A 19,649-nucleotide genomic window follows, 5' to 3' on the forward strand; every position below is an offset into this window, starting at 1 on the left:
GATTGCTAAAACTCAACATAAGTGATCCCACAGGCTGCAAAACCATAACAATAAGCCTGTTGATAATCAGGAATGCCATTTTTCATGACTGTTTGACTGGCGTTATGACCATCTAATGGTTTTTAACATAAGAAGCAAATCTTTGGAGAAACAAATCAATTTTTCACAAGTTCTGCCTACCTGTGGGTTCAGATTAGGATGAAGCAACACGTATCCATTTGGATCGATGGCAAAGTAGTAGCCATTTGGACCAAACTAGAAGAAAAAAAGAACAGAGGAGCAAATGTCTGTGTGAAAGAGGACTGCAACTAATAATCAAATGTAATATCTACCCTATTAATACACAGGATCTGTGTGTCTTTATTTGTGTTGCCCTTACAGTGTACTGAGGAGTCAGTCTCCTGATATCATCCAGGGACACATCTATCGCCATAACCCCCAAGATAAGCTGGTTTTGAGGTTTCTAAGAGAAAGCCATAAGAAAGAACAGTTAAAAAAAATCACTGCAAGAACTCCTACTTTATATCCTGCTGCTCTTTTTGGATGAGTCAAGTCCCTTTGTGCATTCTGAACAATTTCAAGGAAATGGGGTGCAACAGAAATCTGGACAGTTTAATTCCCAATAGTGTCACGTGTTGCAATGAGTCACTGACAAGGCATTTCCAGGCTTGTTTTCAGTCACAGTGGAGGTAAGCCCGAGTCCTTCGAGGTAGACATGTGACCTCATCTTGAAGCACTTAGCTACCGGATCATTTCTCACTCTGATCTGCAGTTTTGATCTCATTTTGATTTCTGTTTTACGACATGCTAGATTCTCTTCTTGTGGCGAGCTTCGGGGGACCACCGCATCAACAGAGGATGTAAGTTAGAGCCACAAGAGAGCAGAGGATAAAAGTAAAGGATGAGACTGTAATTGTATGTTTACTTTTTGGTCTGGTAAACTTTATGGAGTATCCAAAAACCACAGACTTAAATCCTCTCATGGGGTCAAAGTGTCAGGCATACAGTACATTTATTTTGTGAGTCAAATGCAACAAAGAAGGATGTAAAAGAACACAGAATGAATAAGTTAAGGCACAAAACAAAAGCAGGCGAGAATGATTTAAGTGATTTTTAAAAAATGGTAACATAGGAGTCCAACAGTGGTTCTGGATACCTTTGAGCCTATGCCGGTTTTGTTGAAGACAGGCAGCGTTCCAGTGATTACCAGGCCAAGCTCCTGCAAGGTTAAACAGGCACAGTTTAAACACAAGTCGCTCCCAGGTGTAAACAAAAGCAATCTCATAATTCTAATCTCAGGTTCACACCATGATATGCTTTACATACAGGAAATTTATTGGTGCTAGTGGTTAACACATAAGCCAAAGAAGTAAACAGGAAAAGCAGTCGGCATAAAAAATTAAATCTCTCAAATCAAACATGTGGAGGTACCCACTGTGGTGACCCCTTTTGATTAAAGGAGTAGGTCAAGGTAGACTTTAATCATGCTAAACGGCATGTCTCACCAATCTCACTGATGTTTGCTGTATGTCTGGGGGCATACCTTTACAACCACATTGACTGTTGTGTCAGGTGTTCAAATGAAACCCAGCTTATTTGATTTTAGATTAAGGTAATTTGGAATTGTATTTACACCTACACAAAAATCAGACACAATATGAGAGACAGAAACAGATGCTCTCAGAAGATTAATGCTTAGTGGTGTCTAACGCAGTCTTAGCATATGATATCAATGCCTTACTGCACGTCATTTTCTGTTTTTGTGCAATTTTGTAACTTGTATGTCAATTTTGTATGCATTTTATATGATCCCTTTTTTTATACTGCTTTAATGACTAGATGTCAGATAAAATCCAGGATGTCTCCAGTAATAAAAGACAGATATTTCCAGCGCTGACATGAGGTCAATACTGTTCCAAACACTGACAGTATCCAAACCAGTTGGCTGACTTTATCAGTATTCTTATCTGAATTTCAACTGGGAAGTAAATCTTAATGACTTAACGACCATGATCTTCTTTATTTTATTATATTTTCTTTTTTAGCAAATAATGTTTCGCAAACACTACTTCAGCAGAGTTCGGCTGAGCAGGATGACACCACCATGTTTAGTATAACTAAATAAAACGTACTTATCTGAAATTCTTCAGAAGACATAAAACAGATTTCTTCTAATTCCAGAGCTCTACACAAGCACAGAGTCTCTGCTTCCACACTCTTTCAATGTAATGCAATGCATTTTGGTTACAACACTTAACATACCAAAGCATCCAGGTAGACGTTAGTCCACTGAACCTGCTTGGCCTTTTGTTTAGCTTTAACCATAGGCCTGCCCAGAACATCCAGGTACTCCTGCCAAGAGGATGAAGGGAAGAATATTACTTTTGAACCTGCACACGAGGCATTCTACCACAAGAGGGCACAGCACACAAGTGGTTAAGTAAGTGAGGTGGGACTTTGACATGAAAGACAGTGCAGAAATACTGCATGAGCGTGACTGAATGTGTATTTACCTGAGTATTTAGCCGAATGGCACCTATAGATGGGATCTCATAGTAATAACCTAAGGAAGAAAAATATTTTTTAAATTTTATAAACAAAAAACGAACACCCCCCCCCCAAGAAAAGAAAAACGTATTGATATTGAACAGCAAAAAAACATGTTAATAATCATCCTCACTCCAGATGCTGTGTAAACGCTAAAATGTACCACTTTATCATCTAGTCTCCACCTGGTCGCAATTACCTACAATTAGCCTCACTGACTAGTACTGGGTTGGACTTTTCCTTCATAACTGCCTTAAATGTTTGTGGCATGGGTTGAAGAAGGAACTGGAAAATGTTTTAAGGCAGACTGACATGATAGCATCGCACAGATGCTGCAGATTTGTCAGCTGCAAAACCATGATGTGACTCATCCATTCCACCTTCCCAGTCCCAAAAGTCCTTTTATTTGAATGATCTGTGGTGATTCCGGAGGCCATCTGAGCTCAATGTCGTGTTCAAGAAACCAGTTTGAGATTATATGAGCTGCTGGAAGCGCCCATCAGAAGATGGGTACACTGGTTACTAGTAATTGATATGATCAACATCAATATGCAGGTAAGTTATGACATTTAAACCATGATCAGCTGATACTAAGGGGCACAAAGTGTGCCAAGAAATGATCCCCCACACCATTAGCAGCTGATACAAGTTAAGGTGGATCCATGCTTATATGTTACTTAAATTCTGACTCTATCATTTGAATAGCAGCAGAAACTGAGACTGATAAAACTCGGCAGCGTTTTTCAAGTCTTCTATTGTCATATTTTGTGAACTATCACATCAGTTCTGTGTTTTTAAACCACAGAACTGCTGCTCTCTGAATATTTTCTCTTTTTCAGATCGTTGTCTGTAAACTGCAGAGATGGCTGCCATAGGTGAGAAGTTTCTTCTGCTCTGTATTTGTATGCACACTTGTGTCCCTCTGCCTGCCTTCTTCCTGCGATCATCATCATGGAACCTTCAGTCACTCACATACCAGGCTGATCAGAAGGTTGGTAGTTAAATTCCTGGCTGCTCCATGCTGCATACCAAATATCCTTGGGCAAGAAAATAACCCAGAGTTGTTCTCCAGCTCATTCATCAGATTATGAATGTAGCGATTGGTAGATAGGTATGTCAAGTATGTTGATTTTCCTGCCATGTGATTTGCTGATTAGATATTTGTGTTAAACAGGTGTAGCTAATAAAGGGGGCAGTGAGAGTATGCATTTAAAACCTTGTTGTTACAATAAAAATATGTTATTTACAAAGGTGTTACAATGGTACCTATAGAATACATTTTATACTACAGAGGAAAATTCAGGTGAATGAAACAAACGTGTCACAAGCTCTCTAAACCTCCAACGGACCCTGTAATGTACCTTTATTGTTGCAGGCCATCGACTGTATCGGCGCCTTGTCGTAGTTGTGTTTACCTACTGAAAATGTAAAGACACGCACCTACGAGGAAAAGACGAAGCAATCAAATCAAATATTCTAAAAGGCTCATTCTGGTATTTCACTCTGAACATTGTAAAATACTTTTTACAGGCTTACGTTTTTTTGTGGGTTTTCAAGTTGAAAGATCTTCTCTGCTCTATCCTCTCCGCCATCAGTGAAAAGCATAATAATCTTGTTACAGTTGGCCCTTGAGTAATTCATCTAACGGAAACAAGGAGATGGAAATAAAACGAACCACTATTTAACCAAGGATAAATAAAAACAGCCAAAAGAAGACGATGAAAAAAGAATTCAACTTGCTGCTACTGTTAAAAAAGATGAAGAGGAATTAAACGGCAGCTCTGATACTAATAAAATCAAACCTGCAATATCTGAAACAACCAGAGGAGGTCGACACATACCCAGTATTCAGGAGAAGCCCACTGGGATTGAGTTGTTAGTGTGTCCTACAGTGTTTGCTGTCATTATTCTTACAATTATTATTGAGCACTGTTTAAGGAACAATAGTGTATAATGCAATTTAACGCAAAAAGCTCAATGCATCAACCAAGTATAACCCTAAACCAGGGGTGTCCAACTCCAGGCCTTGAGTGCCACTGTCCTGCAGGTTTAAACTGATTCAAATGGCTAAATGACCTCCTGAACATGTCTGGAAGTTCTCCAGAGCCCTGGTAATGAACTAATCATTTGATTCAGGTGTGTTAACCCAAGGTGATATCTAAAACCTGCAGGACACCGGCACTCGAGGCCTGGAGTTGCCTACCCCTGCCCTAGACACACGTTACCTGTTTAAGCTGTTCAAAGGCCGTCTCAAAGCCAGCTGTGTAATTGGTGCTGAGATTCGCAGTGATGTTCTCCACAGCGTTTTTCAGTATCTTCTTGTTCCTTACATTAGCCTGCACAAGGTTCCCAAAGCACGACACATTCTTGGCGACATTTTGGAACTGGAGGGAAAAGGTAAGGAGGGATGACGGGAAGTGCAGGGAAGACACTTACACATATTTTCTATTAAATATGTGGCTCCCCCCCCTTCATTGCAGAACCATGTAAAGACGCTTCAACATTCAGGATAAAAAGATTAAAGCGATTCCATTTGAAACAATATACAGTAATTACTGACATATGTCACTTGTGTGAAATGAAATCAGTTTTAATCAAATCTGGACTGACCGAAGGGAGCTATAGGAAAAGAAGAATTGGAAGGAGAGCAGGTAAGGGCATGAAACGAGTGGCATAAGGAGGTAAAAACAAAACAACAACAAAAGCTTTATTATGAAGGAATTATTTGCTTGAAGCAGAAATCACATTAAAAGGTTAAATTACATTTACACAGATTCACACGTGAAGTATCTTCATGTTAATATTGGTGAATAGTTAATGTGGAGGAACAGATGGAACTCAGTCAATTAATGCACACACCTACCCGCCACGTGCACATGCACACATATAATCACACATACACAGAGCACGGACTTTGGTACATGGCTCATTAATGCCAAACATCTGTTTTGGACTCGAGTGCACCCCTCCAATCATGATCAAGTTCAACACTGGCACAAAAACAAACACTGAAACTTGCGCAAATACGAAAGAGGTGCAAAATAAATTCTGCTTTTTCTGTCATTTCAGCACTTTTATGTAAATCTATAAGTAGAATAGTATGAAAAAGTGTTTGTCCCCTTCCTGATCACCTAGTGTTTTGCATATGTTTCAGATCATCAAACAAATTTTAATATTAGACAAAGATAACCCGAGTAATATAATATAAAATGCAGCTTTTTAAATGATGATTTCATTGATTAGGAAAAAAGGTTCTCCAAACCTGCCTTGTCCTCTGTGAAAAAGTAATTGGCCCTCTTGTTAAATCATGAATTAACTGTGATTAACCACATTTTTTGGAAAGCTGAGTTCAGTTTCACTAAACAATCAAGAAATCACTTAAATAGAACCCGTCTGAAAAAGTTAAGCAGGCTCAAAAAGCAACAAATCCCGCAACGATCTAAAGAAACGCCTGAGAAACAAAGTCACTGATATCTGTCAGTCTGGAAAGGGTTGCAAAGGGTTACAAATGTCTATGGCAGATTCTAAGGCAGTAAACCACGCTGAGAGCCATTATACACAAATGGAGACAACTTGGAACAGTGGTGAACCTTCCCAGGATTGGTCGGCCTACCAAAATTACTCCAAAAGCACATCGATGACTCATCCAGGAGGTCACAAAACAACTCAGGACAACATTAACGAGCCGCAGGTTTCACATGTCTCAGTTAAGGTCAGAGTTCATAATCCAACAATAAGAAAGAGACTGGCCAAAAATAGTGAAAACCACTGCTGGCCAAAAGAGCATAGGATCGTCTCACATTTGCCAAAAAACATCTTAAAGATTCCCAAGACATCTGGAAAAATATTCTGTGGACTAACGAGACAAAAGTTAAACTTTTAGGAAGGTCTGAGTCCCGTTATATCTGGCATAAAAGTAACACAGCATTTCAGAAAAGGAACTTCATAACAACAGTAAAATATGGTTGTGGTAGTGTGATGGTTTGGGGTCGTTTTGCCTCAGGACCTGGAAGACCTGCTGTCGTCATTGGAACCATGAATTCTGCTGTGTACCAAAACTACTGCTGTCTACTAATGTGGCAATGATGAGTGGGACAAAATTCCTTCACAGTGCTCCAAAAGACTCATCGCTAGTCATTGCGAATGCTTGATTGCAGTTGTTGCTGCTAAGGGTTGTCCAACCAGTTATTAGGTTTAGGGGGCAATCACTTTTTCACACAGGGCCATGTAAGTTTGGATTTTCTTCACCCTTAATAATAAATTAAGAAACGGCACTTTGTGTTTACTTATGCTATCTTTGTCTAATATTTAAATTTGTCTGATGATCTGAAACATTTAAGATTGACAAACATACAAAAAAAACTGGAAATCAGCAAGGGGGCAAACACTTTTTCTCACCACTCTCTCTCTAGCAGAAAACAGGCTTGAACAACATGGAAATAATGGAAATAATAATTCTATTTACGTAGAAACATTTCAATCTGAGACAAAACGGAACAAAAACCAGGCAAATGACAAATTCTGTTATGCTTTTAGAACACTCGAGGCTTGCAGCTTGCAGTATCTGTTTCCAAATATTCAACATGTTGGCAGAAGTTTCAGGGCATATGCTGCCAAGACATTCATCCTCAAAGACACATGCCTACACACATGCACATGTACAAACTTCCTTCATCTAACTAATAATAAAGACCTGAAAATATCATAGAAACAGCAATAAAAAGCCACCAGCCTTGATACCTTGAAAATAAAGAAATAAACTTGTAATTGAACATAAGAAAATTTCAACTTTTTTACAATCTTGTTTCAGTTGACAGAGGTTTGATGGCATTAGGTTATGTACAGCTCTCCTAAGGCCCCACCACAGCACTTCAGTCAGGTTGAGGTCTGGGCTTTGATTGGGGCATTGGAACAGCTTCACTCATATTGACTTGATTCATAATTTTTTTGTGCTGCTGTGGAAAGAATTATTATCCTGTTGCATGATCCAGCTTTGAATACTTTGGTATACAAGGGAGGTCATGGTTGAGTCCTAGACATTAAGATGTCCAAGTCCTGTGGCTGCAAACGAATCCCAAATCATCACCCCTCCATCACCATGCTTGTTTGTTTTTTGCCATACATTATAGCCAAACAGCTCCACTTAATTCTTATCTGTCCAAAAGACAAACTGCTGAAAGATCTGCTTTTATTGAGGTGGTTACACTTGCAGATCAATTATTCAAGAGCATTTGATTAGTGGCTCATGGCTGCTACTTAACCTCTTAAAGCCTAAGGAAGCAGTAAGGGTATATCTAGTTTGTCACAAGACTCCTTTGCAAAATCTCCTTTTTACATGGCATTAAGTAGAAACAACAAATTAAATACATACAGAATAAAGATAATGTTAAACTAGTGACTGACAGATAAAGCACATACAGCATACCAAACAGATGGATGGATGCATTTTAAGATTGTTACTTATTGAATTAACAGGAATTTTCAACTCTAAAATAACTGAGAAGCCTTTGGTTTGCTGGTTTGGTTCCACTTTCCTTCCAGTTATTTAAAAAAAATACTTTCTCCTTTCAAGAAAGCTTTCCGTTAATCTACTAGAAAATTATGAACTATATGAAATAAGAGAGTCCAAGTATAAGGCATACATGTTCCATTATAAATGGTTAGATGGCAACTAGCTGTCAGCCATATAGAATTTGGTCAGAAAGGTGTGTGATGTGAGGCAACACCCTTGGTCGCCATGGCACCATTCTGGGAAAGCCAACTTGAAAAATCGATTAGACTTGCACATATCAAATTTTTAAGCTTCAAAATGCAGTCTACAGTTTACAAACTTCGCTGGATTTGATCAATATACCTATTACACTTGAGCCTTATTTCATTAACTTCAAGGGCCTTTCTACTTAGCTGATATGACAGCCCCAAACCAAATGTTCAGCTGAAACCGCTGGTTTATTAGGGGAAGTGGAAGAAAATGTAATTAATGTTTAATATGGAAAGAAAACTGAAACATAATGGGTATTTCCTACTGTTAGAAGAATGTGAAGGAAAGGCAAAGATAACAATGCGGATAAAGGAGATTTTAGACAGGACCAGAAGACTTCTGTGCCTAAGCAAGTGGAGCAATTCATTCGACTGCAGCAGAGATGCTTGATCCCAGGCAACCAATCTGTAGTATAAATGCTACTCTTATAAACCCAGGTGATTTATGTCCACGCTGAACATAGAACACATTCAAACTTAAGTATGTGATGTGAAACTAAGTACCTGCGTACCTCTTAATGCATGGACTTGTAAGGAAGAAGCTTACATTACATCCAGTCTCTGGTTTGCTTAGTCCAGCTGAAAGCTATCTGGGCCCTATCAGGACAAAATCTTGCCAAAGCTAAACACAAGCTGTGTTTTAGCTGTCCCCACACAGGCATAGAAATGGGTTATCGATCACTCAGAGTTAAATAAAGAAATTCTCTGGTCAAGCTCTGTTATCTTTAATGAATCATCATCATAAACAGCACAGGTAGGTCCCACCTTTGACACCTACAGTAATCACTTCTATCTGAATAACAAACTGTTACAGTCGGAGTTACAATAAGCCAGGCTCAGATACTGAGACACAGTCTGACACTTCACAACTTATATACTAACTTTATAATTCTGCATCTGGATTTATGCCATTTATACAACAACAGACTAATAGAGTTCCACTGTTTGTGTGAAAGACCGATGCTTGAGAAAAACATGGCTCAAATGCTTTCTGGCTGAAACAATCTTTTGCAATTTTCTAGTTACTTTCTTTGGATTTGATTTTGGATATTTTCTCCTTCACACAAAAAGATCTACAGAGAGATGTCTCTAGAGCGCATTCCTCTACATCACAAAAGATATTAGCTCACTACATACACCAAGGGACAGACAAAAACTGCGTTTGAGGGTTGCCTTTAAGTAGCCCTGCCACAAAGGGTCCAAATGAAGTTAGGGTGTTTGCATTTAAGCCCTTATCACAGCTAATATAATTGTCTCCAATATCTCTTTGGGACTACTCAAATTCTTTCAGCTGGGGGACATTATTAGTATAACCCTTTTCAACTGTGTTATTTTTCTTTCCACAAGTAATATCTGTAGGAGGAAGAAAAGCTTTAACTGACCAGGCGATGGAGCTCTAAATGATGATGGATGAATATTTCCCCTATCCCCATGGCAGTAAAGCTTTGATGCCTGAGAGTCCTACCGTATTTCAATTGGGCAGTCGGGCAATTTCCACTACATGCCTCTGATTCAAAGTGAAATAAAAAAGAAAAGAAAAAAAAGCATACTTTGATTCATCAAACTTATCCTGTGGCCTTTTGCGGCTCGCCCAAGCTGTGTTTTGTGTTGTCACATATAAAATACTAAATAAATATACACACATACACACACCGTATGCGTCAGATAAATGAGCTTACAAGCATGCATGCATCCACGCACGAATGCAGCCACAATGAAGATCTATCCATGTGTCGTCCATGAAATTACTAGAAAGGCCGCTGCCATGTTTAGACCAATGACTCGATCCAGGCCAAGGCTGCTTAAACAGCCAAGCCACCGCATTAACAAGAAGTCCGCATTCAGATTCATCACTGCGCTTGCCTGGAAATTCATTCATTCATTCATTCTGAACAGACAGATGATGAGATCAAAGCATTAGCTGTGTGAGTACTCACAGAAACCACGTTCACAAAGTCATCATCCGAGAGGGTCTCCAGCATCTTGCTGACAGATATTTTGATGAGTTTGAGCGTGAGCCCCGACACGCTGCCGCTCCTGAAGATCAAAAACGGAAACAAACTTTGTCTTAGTTACGATATCTATCAGAATAATCAAGTATTAGAAATTCATCTTCTATTTTGTAAAAGGGGCAGTAAAATGTTCTTTTAACATAACTTCATGTTTCCAGACAGTGGAAAAATGTCAGTCTTAGTTTTGCTGGATCTCAGTGCAGCATTTGATACAGTTGACCACAACATATTACTCAAACGACGGGAGAACTGGGCAGGTCTTTCAGGAACTGTACTAAACTGGTTCAAAACATACTTAGAGAACAGGAAATACTTTGTATCAATAGGTAACTTCACATCTGAGCAGACAAGTATCACATGTGGAGTTCCCCAAGGTTCCATCTTGGGACCCCTTCTGTTTAACATTTACATGCTCCCACTGGCACAGATTATAAAGAACAACAAAATAAACTATCACAGCTATGCAGATGACACACAAATATATATCACAATGTCACCAGGAGACCGAGGCCCTGTACAGGCTCTTGGTAAATGCATTGAGGAAATTAATGACTGGTTGTGCCACAATTTTCTCCAGCTAAACAAAAACAAAACTGAGGTAATAGTCTTTGATGCCAAAGAAAAACGATTACAGGTCACTAGAGAACTTCAATCTATACATCTAAAAACCACAAACCAGGCGAGAAATCTGGGTGTAGTGATGGATGCAGACCTAAACTTAGAAAAACACATTAAGACAATAACAAAGTCAGCTTACTATAACCTCAAGAATATTTCAAGGATAAAAGATCTGATGTCTCAACAGGACCTGGAAAAACTAGTCCATGCATTCATCTTTAGTAGGCTTGATTACTGTAACAGCATCTTTACAGGTCTACCTAAAAAAATCAGTCAGACAACTACAGCTCATTCAGAACTCTGCTGCTCGAGTCCTCACTAAGACCAAAAAAGTGGACCACATCAGTCCAGCTCTGAGGTCTTTATACTGGCTGCCTGTCCGTCAGAGGATAGACTTTAAAGTTCCGATGCTGGTCTATAAAACTCTGAATGGTTTAGGACCAAAATACATCAGTGACCTCCTGACCCAGTATGAACCTTCCAGATCCCTCAGGTCATCTGGATCCGGTCTTTTATCAATCAGTTCCCAGAGTCAGAACCAGACACGGAGAAGCTGCATTCAGTTTTTATGCTCCTTATATCTGGAACAAACTCCCAGAAAGCCTCAGATCAGCTGAAACACTCAGTTTATTTAAATCCAGGTTGAAGACTCACCTGTTCTCAGCTGCATTTGAATAAAGCACCAAATCCACACTTTTAAGCTTAAATTTCAAAACTTATATTTTAACTACTGATTTTATCTACTGTTCTGATTTTATCTACTTTTTTTAAAATCAATTTTAAATCATGCTTTTTATTGTTTTTGTTTTTTAATGTCTTTGTAAAGCACTTTGAATCACCTTGTTGCTGAATTGTGATATATAAATAAACTTGCCTTGCCTTGAAAGACTCTTTTAATGAACCTCTATTCCTTTCACAATAATCTTACGTGCACCAGGCAGCTGAGAAGTCGCAAGGTTTCACAAATATGAATATCTTTGATGACAAACCTGATAACATTTTTTTAACTTTACTACCACCTGTCAGCACTAAGCAGAGATGTCAAACAATGTGACTTTATGTTTGTGTGACATTAAATAAAGTGCATTTGAAATCCTTGAGTCATATCACAATAAATAATTTTCGCACTCTGTAAGTCAACAGAACTTAAATAACTTACACTTTGTTTACGTTTTTAATTGCTGTGAACATTAGGATAAAATGAATAACAAAATATCTGTGTCAGCAATGTCCAACATCTCTTCCCAAAACAAAAATGGAGCCTATAATGTATAAGCAAATAATAAAACTGCTTCTTCTAAGCAACAGACTAAAGGAGGACAGAACTGGAAAAATCAAGGTGGCGTTCATTTAATGTGGTTTTCAATAAAGCATAGTGATGACAGCTTTTAATGAGCCTCATTAATCTTATATGTGCCAATTACCAGAGCTGTGTTAAGAGTTGCAAGTGTACAAATTTAGTTCAGTTCTTCATTCATCATATTTTGCAGTTATTTAGCCCTAGAGCAGGATTATGACCGTCTCTAATAATGAACATTCACCTGAGTGGATAATATCACTTTGGCATCAGAAGCAGTTACACAATTACACGATCTTGATAGTGCTACGCATTTGTTTTAAGGTAATGAAAATGGAGAATCGATAATGCAGAAAAAAAACAATAACAATAATATATATATTTTTTAAAGTTACGCAATAGAGGATTACCTTGAATTGGGAAATCAAAAACATAACATGTGTGTTCCTGGAAAATCCTATGTAGTTCTGTAATATGGAAACTTTAAAGCATAAATCTCAGGAGAAAATAACTGGACTGTGAACATCGAGGTTGCTCAGTTCACTGGCTGCTCTATCTTTGTCATTGTCACATGCGAGTACATCGCAGCAGCGCCCAGCGGGATGAGGCCAGTCAGAGGGTTAGCATCAGGGCCTTCTGGCACACCAAAGAAAATAAAAGCTGACTGTAATGGATGAATCATAAGGTCGTCACTCACGCATCCACCAGGATCAGCATGTCCTTGGGTGAGGCCGCCCCCTGGATGTACCTGGTGAGTAATAGCAGACACACATACATAGGTTGTGGCTACTAAGCACATACAGATATATATGTGCACAAAGAAGTGGAAAAACACACATGCACAAAGGAACAGTCAGTAACTGTAATGCAGAAAGGCTATTTTTAAAATGCAAAGCACAAAGAGGCACATATTAGTTTTGAGGCTGTACATTTGAAATTTTCTCACATTCACCTTTTGTGAGCAAGAAAGCAAAAACTTACTAACTTACATCAATTGCTTTGCATTTCAAATCAATCTGAACTTTGTAATAGTTAATTACATGTCTGCTCTCATTTCTTTAATAAGCAAACAGTTGGTTGTCTTTGTTAGAGTGCTCAGATGCTAACAGGCTGTCTGAAGCTAATGAAATTTAATAACATGTTTAAAAGTGTACTGGTGGCTTCCAGCCAGATTTTAATAATTTTCAGGCAACTAATTAAGCTTTTGTATTGCTACCCTTTGATCTGCAGTGGCTTAATCATCATAGTCCTCTGATGTGTTTGTTTAAATTAGTTTTGCTTTTGGCAACAGATGTGAATGTGATTGTTTTAAACTATGCGTGCATGCAGATGCTCTTATGACAAACCGTGTAATGAAACATGCAAATACAGTTATTATAATAAATGTTTCACATGACAACTGCTCAAAAACACCAGATAAATATGGAAGCTCGACGACAGTAAGGCACAAAAACCTCACCACACTGAGTAGATGCACTTACCATGGTCGTCTGCGCACATCGTAGAGGTCGATCTTATTCTGGGATTTGCTTAGGTCCATCCATGGGGATGCTGAAATTTTGACAAAAGGAAAAAACATGGTTATTTAGATTTAGACCTTAAAAAAAGTACATTTACACCGATAACTGACATTTTCGCTTAATAGGACTTTCTTACCTATAAAATTACATTCCATTTTAAACTTTGCCTCAAGGGGCACACTTTAAAACACATGTCTTCAGAGCCTTTAGCAGACAACTTGTCTGTCACTCTTAAAAACTTCAAAACCGCTTTAGCTAAACCTGTAAAACTGAGTACTAAAACATATATACACTATATGGACAAAAGCACTGAGTCACATTACACCTGCAGGACCTGACGCCTATGGACACTCATGCCATTAAGCTTGTGGTGCACAATTTTTGGGCTGATGCTAATGCCAGAGTAGATTTGAAAATGCATTTACTGAGAAAGCAGAGAATACACCTGTGGTCATGGATGTACCTGGAAAATTTAATAATGTTGATGGGTGAATGTAAAGGGTTAGGGTGAAAACTCCTGAATTCAACAATCAAAAGGTGTTGCCCATTACTTTTGTCTTTACAGTGCATCTTCTTTTTAGTATTGTACACAATCGAAAATGTAAGACTTCCTCAAGTCTTGTCACTGTGACATTGCCAGAGGAGTCTTACTGTGATAAAACAGCAAAGTCTTATAATATTGGTATGTTTTATGCTCCTGGTGCTTGGTCCTTGTGTGACTCTGTCTTTTGCTATGGATTCCCTAATGATAAACTCTTCCTTAGACTACAAAAGAGGATTTGAATGATTCAAAATCAATCTGTGCTTTTACAAAAACTGTGAACTTATTAACATTACCAGAATTTCTGAATTGAGAATATGGACTGCTATTAATTGAAGTCACAATTATGACTAAACTACATGTAATTTGAAAAATTGAGATATATTGCAATATTTCTGTTTGGTTAGCAGTGGTTTCCTTCATGTTGTTTTTCTATTAATACCTTTTTGTTGTTTTTCTTACAGTGGAGGCATGAACAAACATTTTAGCAAGTTGTAGAGATTTCAAAAGCTGTTACCCTTGAGTTTTTTTTATCACTTTTTTCAGTATTGCAGGTTGTGTTTGTGGTGTGATCTTAGCATCATGTCTACTTCAACTGAGAAAAGCATCAGTCCAGTCTGCCATTAGTGGATAATTTGTCCTGTTTCCTACTGATTAAAACCACGGTCTTTTCTAGTCTGTCAACTTATGCAAATGCCTAATTCGTCCTGTAAGATCTCTGTTGAGATAGCACACTGATCTGTTACAGCAGGCTCTGTCAAAACTAAACAGTCTTTGTGTTCCTTTATTTGCAGGAAGGGGCATTAATTGTAACCCATGAGTCCTAGTAGTTTCAGGAGAAATGACGACAACAACACTTCCTATACTCAAGTATTGTATATAAATGCCCAGTGTACATAAAATAAAAGACATAAAAGGTTGTACTTTTATACATTTTTTGCAACTATTGTTTGCAACTGTTAATTTGACATTTAAAATGCCACTATTTATTTTTACAGGAACCAGGAATTTCCTATGTAAAGTATAAAAAAAGAGAAGAAACACTTGCAAGTGCATATGTTTTACAACAATTATTTAATGACTACTTTGCCTATTTCCCATCCCGAGTTGTGCCAGATTTGCATGCATTTGACTGTAAGATGATTTCCCTTTAGTGGAAATTTTGTGTTCCTTTGACTCACCACCAAATAGTCACATAGTTGCAGGTCTAAGCCCCATTGCAAGCTGGGCTGCTTACCTGGGAAGTAACGAGCCAGTCCTGTGGCAGAGCCAAACACTTGCCAGAGGAGAGAGGGATCTTCCTCTTTGTTCTTCCGGAAAACATCCTCCAAGGCTTCTGTCCAGTTTAACTCATTCAGAATGATGGTAGCTGAAAAACACACACACATGGACAAACACATAGAAATAAAGATGAAATGAGTCATACTTGTGCAAAAGTATAAAATCATAAAAATCACACAAGCACAAAATGTCAAGATGTTTCAGAAAGTATTTACTCTCAAAAAAAGCAATTCTGGAAAAAAAACCTCACTTGAAAGTCAGATATACACACACACACACACACTTGGATTTGGCAGTATTAGTCTACTGACACTGACGGCAAAGAGGAAGCTTCCTCACTGATGTTCAAAGTGATGTCTGGCTTCTTCAGTGAGATTTATATTTTAGTTTTTTGCTCTAAAAACATTTTCTATAGCGGGGGAGCAAAAAAAGAGGTAAATAAAGACAGGAGAGACATGAAGGTAAAAAAAGGAAAGTATGATTCAATTTGGTATTTCTGGAATAAGAAAAAATCTTCCAGGTACTCACTGACTGGACATGCATTGTTTTGTTTACCTGTTGGTCTACAGAAGCTCACGCTGGCTTAAATCCCAGACAATGTTTTTAGATACAAAGAAATCACAGTCTTCCTGGAAGCGTAGGCTACTTGTTGAAATGACTCATACTTGTGTGGCCTATGCAGATGCCTCCAACAAAGTGAGATTGTTCTAAGAGCAACTGAATTAAAAGAGGAAAAAAACATCAACATAAAAAAGGGGGCAGCCAGGAGATAAAGGCTTTGCTGAGGCAGTCGTGTTAACAGTTAGGCTGTCTGCTAAAATGTAAGAAAGGTTAGAGTGATGTACCTGTAACTCTGAAACTTAATTCTAAACTAAATGAGCATTTTCAGCTTTTATGGAGTCAAATCAGGACATACACAAACTCACATAAAGACACATAATAATGTCAGTTGAAGCAGGCAAAGACGAACTCGGAGGATCTTATAGCAAATCTTATATAAGGTGCTCTATTTGACTCTCTTCAACCTGCCTGCAGTTGCTGGCAGTCTATGAGCCACTTTCCAATTACATATATTTCTATATGTATAAAAAAATCTAGAACTCCTTGCCTTCCTCACAAAAGCCTGTTTTACTCAGCCCTGTAATTCTTTGTACCACAAAGAGGGAGTTTGGGGTACTTTGGTACTATAGTGTAATGTGTGTGTCCCAGTGATAAGTGGCCCTTAATGGATTACTCCTGCTGGTTTCTCCACTACGACTAACAAGAAGTCTCAGGATAAGACGCACTGTTATGCCCTCACGCTGCTCATACTGTACACTGGAATAACAGGGAAAGAGCATCTTTATTATTTCATTCAATTCACTGCCACAGGATACATGATCTGTGCGAATGTCAATACATAATGACAAAATGAATCCCTCACAAAGAGAGCAGCTCCTCGCTCACTACGCATGTTTTTTTCCCTAGCTGCATCTTATACAATTGACAAACTCATTATAGTCTCCTCTAGGAATATGGATGCAGACACACATATCACAAACAATTGAGCTCACACAACCCACATGGGCAGATTAGGCACCACTGACAAGCCCTTAGCAACAACACTGTAGTATTGCAGGGCTGTGTCCTTTAATCTCAGCTATAGACTGGAACAAATTACAGTAAACAGATCCATCTCAGTGCTGACGTGTCAATAGAAGGCTTGAGGTCAAAAGGGTCAGAGGAAGAAATGAGAAGCATCAAAGCAAAAATGCAAACTCTGGAAAGCTCTATTAGTCAGGTGGAGATACTGAGATTTGCTATCCTGTGGTGTGTTTGCATCCACTGCCATTCACAAGAACTGTATTATGATATAAACTCCTCTCTCCTGTTTAGCTCTCTTGATTATATACAATTTGATCCAGTGAAAACTTTATAAAATGCATAATAAAAGCGCTCTGAGCTCAGAAATTGGTATGGGACTTATTTGTATGCCACCAGACTTTTGCTACACTGGAAAAAACTACCAGTCCTTGTTGTAGATAATTAATTACTGACCGATCAGATAATAATTAATTCAGAAAGGATGCTTTGACAACAACCATGGCAGCCTCATAAATCACACGATTCAAATTCAAACATGGGAGATAAAAAGTGTGAGAGAGTGGGAGATAAAAAAAAATTAATGATTCTTGGTCCAGAGAAGTTATGGGAACTGATTATGGAAAAGATAATTGAAAGTATTCACTTTGTGGTGGGTAGATGCCTCCAATAACACATCAAGCAGGATTCTGGCATAGACTGATGAGTGAGGGTGTTGGCTTCAGGACGAACAGAGAAAGCGACAAGGTGCAATGCCAAGCGATGCCCTGCAGTGTTCCCCTGTCATCAGCTAGCTGGTGGCTCAAACTGCCTATGTGTTTCAAAGTAATTACACATTGGGGACTGATGTGGTGAGAACCTGCAATCATCATATCAGAAGGGGGCCCTCCAGTCCCTGCCACTCACAACTGATTGTGACATAAGCACAAACGCATCCCTTTTGCAGCAATTCACACATCATTGGCATCATCGCTGTGCGAGGCAAAGCAGGATCGGACCCGAAATGCAGGACTCGGGAGCAGGACTAAGCTAGAAAGCAGCTTCACTGCTGAGTTTACAGGTCATCAGATAAACAAATGCAGCTACTCAAGATTACTTAAACAGAAGGCAGACAGACTCCAAACAGACGGCTCACCCAGCTAGAGGGGATAAGAGAACGACATGACAGGGAACAGAGGGCGATAGAGGACTTAAATGCACACATGAGCTGGGGGACAGGTGCAAGTGAAGAGATTCAATTAACGAGCAAGAGGGGAAGTAGAGATGGACCGATCCGATATTACGTATCGGTCCGATACTGACCTAAATTACTGGATCGGATATCGGAGAAAAATAAAAAATGTAATCCGATCCATTAAATATCACGAAAGCACCTCACAAAACTTGCAACACGCCTTAACTCACCTCAGAACGTTAGCACGTCGGAGCAGTATGCATCACGTGATAGAGCGGCTGTGGCATGCGGACCTGTCGGTGGTCTGGATAGCATGTGGAGCTTCGCTAGCAACCTGGCATTTCATCTCCGACAAAGTTATCCCCGAGAGAAGTAAAGCAAGTGTGTAAGTCCATCTCTGAATGTTTGTAAAGCATTCCTGCATTAAGCTTAACAAGCGACTGCCTCTCGCTCTCCGGCTGCTACTTCAATCGTGAAACTGCTTAATGATCAGCTGATCGGCTTTTCTGTCGGGAGTCCGTCTGTCTTGTTTGTTTTTGCCCCACTTTGCACCAGAAAGAGGAAACCAGCGGCTGAACAACAGCAGCACGTTTAAGCTTGATAAGCTGTTGTTAGAATTTATTTAATATTACTTTCTACTCGAGGATCTTTTTCTATGTAGCTGACGTAACTGTGCAGGGGCGGATCTAGCAAAGTTTAGCCAGGGGGGCCGATAGGGCATGAACAGGGAAAAGGGGGCACAAAGACATACTTTTCTTTCTTACTCTCATTTAAAATGTCGAGCTTTTAATAAATAATTATCTGACACCCAAAGTTTTAATTTGATGTAAAATGAATAGAAGTCAATTACTGTATATAGTGACTATTAAGTCTAATATATATACCCTAGTAAGCTATAGTACTTTTTACTTTGGGATGGTACCATCTGTGCTGTCTGCAATTTTGTTGAAGAAAGATGCTGAATCTATTTAATATTTCTTGAAAAATAATTGATTTCTGTGCATTTTTTTCACACTTCATCAAATTAAGGTTGATTACGTCGATTAAGCATCATGAGGTGGAGCGTGAGGGGTGGTTCCCTATTTTTTATTTATTTATTTTTGTTGTTGCTGGGAGTTGGAACCCTATTAGTTAGGTTGCTTAATATTTACGCTAAGTACTCTTTAAAATACCAGAATAGTGAGGATGGTGTAGGTTTAAGTTTATTAGATTGATCAGTATTGCTGAACTATGAAATATTTTTTTTGTATACAGGTATAACAGAATAGCTTTAGTGTAGTTGTTGTTTTAAACTTGAGTATGAACTTGCAGACTTGCA

The 19,649-nt window shown here is 38.7% G+C and overlaps 1 protein-coding gene across 2 annotated transcripts in view; it reads right to left on the bottom strand.

The window, feature by feature from the left end:
- cacna2d1a (calcium channel, voltage-dependent, alpha 2/delta subunit 1a) overlaps positions 1–19,649 on the bottom strand; it is a 100,367-nt gene that overhangs the window by 31,355 nt on the left and 49,363 nt on the right. For both annotated transcript variants that reach the window (XM_086268123.1, XM_086268124.1), the window contains exons 7-18: positions 15,533–15,664; positions 13,716–13,785; positions 12,932–12,982; positions 10,245–10,344; positions 4,773–4,931; positions 4,084–4,188; positions 3,909–3,987; positions 2,514–2,563; positions 2,263–2,352; positions 1,157–1,219; positions 380–463; positions 181–255 (exon numbers count right to left, since the gene is read on the bottom strand). In XM_086268123.1, the coding sequence (XP_086124249.1) occupies positions 181–255; positions 380–463; positions 1,157–1,219; positions 2,263–2,352; positions 2,514–2,563; positions 3,909–3,987; positions 4,084–4,188; positions 4,773–4,931; positions 10,245–10,344; positions 12,932–12,982; positions 13,716–13,785; positions 15,533–15,664 (1,058 nt within the window). The remainder of the gene's footprint in view (positions 1–180; positions 256–379; positions 464–1,156; positions 1,220–2,262; positions 2,353–2,513; positions 2,564–3,908; positions 3,988–4,083; positions 4,189–4,772; positions 4,932–10,244; positions 10,345–12,931; positions 12,983–13,715; positions 13,786–15,532; positions 15,665–19,649) is intronic.

Source organism: Aulonocara sp. 'chitande type north' Nkhata Bay, linkage group LG17 (genome assembly GCF_057382095.1).
Source record: "Aulonocara sp. 'chitande type north' Nkhata Bay isolate Kocher_YH1m ecotype deep benthic linkage group LG17, A_spYH_male_GT1.1, whole genome shotgun sequence".
NCBI lineage: Eukaryota > Metazoa > Chordata > Actinopteri > Cichliformes > Cichlidae > Aulonocara > Aulonocara sp. 'chitande type north' Nkhata Bay.